Consider the following 914-nt stretch of genomic DNA (forward strand, 5'->3'; position numbering starts at 1 on the left):
TGGAGCGGTCCCGCTTGCCAGACACCCCCAGCTTTGGGGAGTCTCCATGGGGTTAAGTCGAGGTGTCCCAGTTTTGGAGTCACCCCTTTTTTTGGGGTTCCCCAATTCCCAATGTCCCGATATTTGGGGTGCTGCCACTCCTGCATCCACTGGATTTGGGGTGTCCTAATGCCCACAGTCCCCATTTCCGGGGGATCCCCCGGACTCCAAATATCCAAATTTTGGGATGCTGCTCCTCCATCCTTGGGGCTGTCAGATTTTCAGGATTCCCCCTCTTTTTTGGGTCCCATATTTGGAAGCTGCCCCATTTTTGGGGTGTCCCTTGCCATTCGGGGGGCAACTCCCAAATCCTTTAATTTCCCAGGGGTGTCGCATCCTCGGGGTACCCCAGTTTTGGGGTCTGCGGTTTTCGGGGCCGGCCCGTTTTTGGGGCTCAGTCGTGGTACATGCGCAGCAGGCAGGCGGTGATGGCGGCCATGTAGCGCTCCCACAGCGCCTGGTGCCTGCAAAACAGGGCAGCCCAAAACCTTGGGGGGGTCCCTCGCTTTCAGGGAACCCCCCTGGTGTTTCAAATCACCCCTCAGCCCAGTTTTGGGGTGTTTTTAGGGTCCCTCTAAAGGTTGCCGGGGAAGATTTGAGGAATCAGGGGGGTTTCCAATTCTGGGGTCTCACCTGAAGCCTGGTAGGTTCCAGGGGGGATCTGGGGGTGCTCAGGGGAATTCGAGGGTGGTTTAAGGGGGTGTTTCCGGTTTTGGGGTCTCACCTGAAGCCGGGCAGGTTTCGGGGTGCCGCCGTGTACTGGGTCAGGAAGAGCCGCAGGTCCCCCGGGCTCCACTTGTCGGAGCGGCAGGGCTCGATCACCTGCGGGGACCCCAAAGCCCACCGGGATTTTTTGGGGGGGGGTCCCAGTTTAG

At 59.2% G+C, this 914-nt stretch overlaps 1 protein-coding gene across 1 annotated transcript in view; it reads right to left on the bottom strand.

The window, feature by feature from the left end:
- Nucleotides 1-263: 263 nt before the first annotated feature.
- Nucleotides 264-914, bottom strand: part of FIBP (FGF1 intracellular binding protein) — a 4,124-nt gene continuing 3,473 nt past the window's right edge. The window contains 2 exon segments of the mRNA XM_017733329.1: nt 264-503; nt 764-906. Coding sequence (XP_017588818.1) covers nt 434-503; nt 764-906 — 213 coding nt within the window. The 3' untranslated portion in view covers nt 264-433.

This window comes from Corvus brachyrhynchos, unplaced genomic scaffold, assembly GCF_000691975.1.
Source record: "Corvus brachyrhynchos isolate BGI_N302 unplaced genomic scaffold, ASM69197v1 scaffold1025, whole genome shotgun sequence".
Lineage (NCBI taxonomy): Eukaryota > Metazoa > Chordata > Aves > Passeriformes > Corvidae > Corvus > Corvus brachyrhynchos.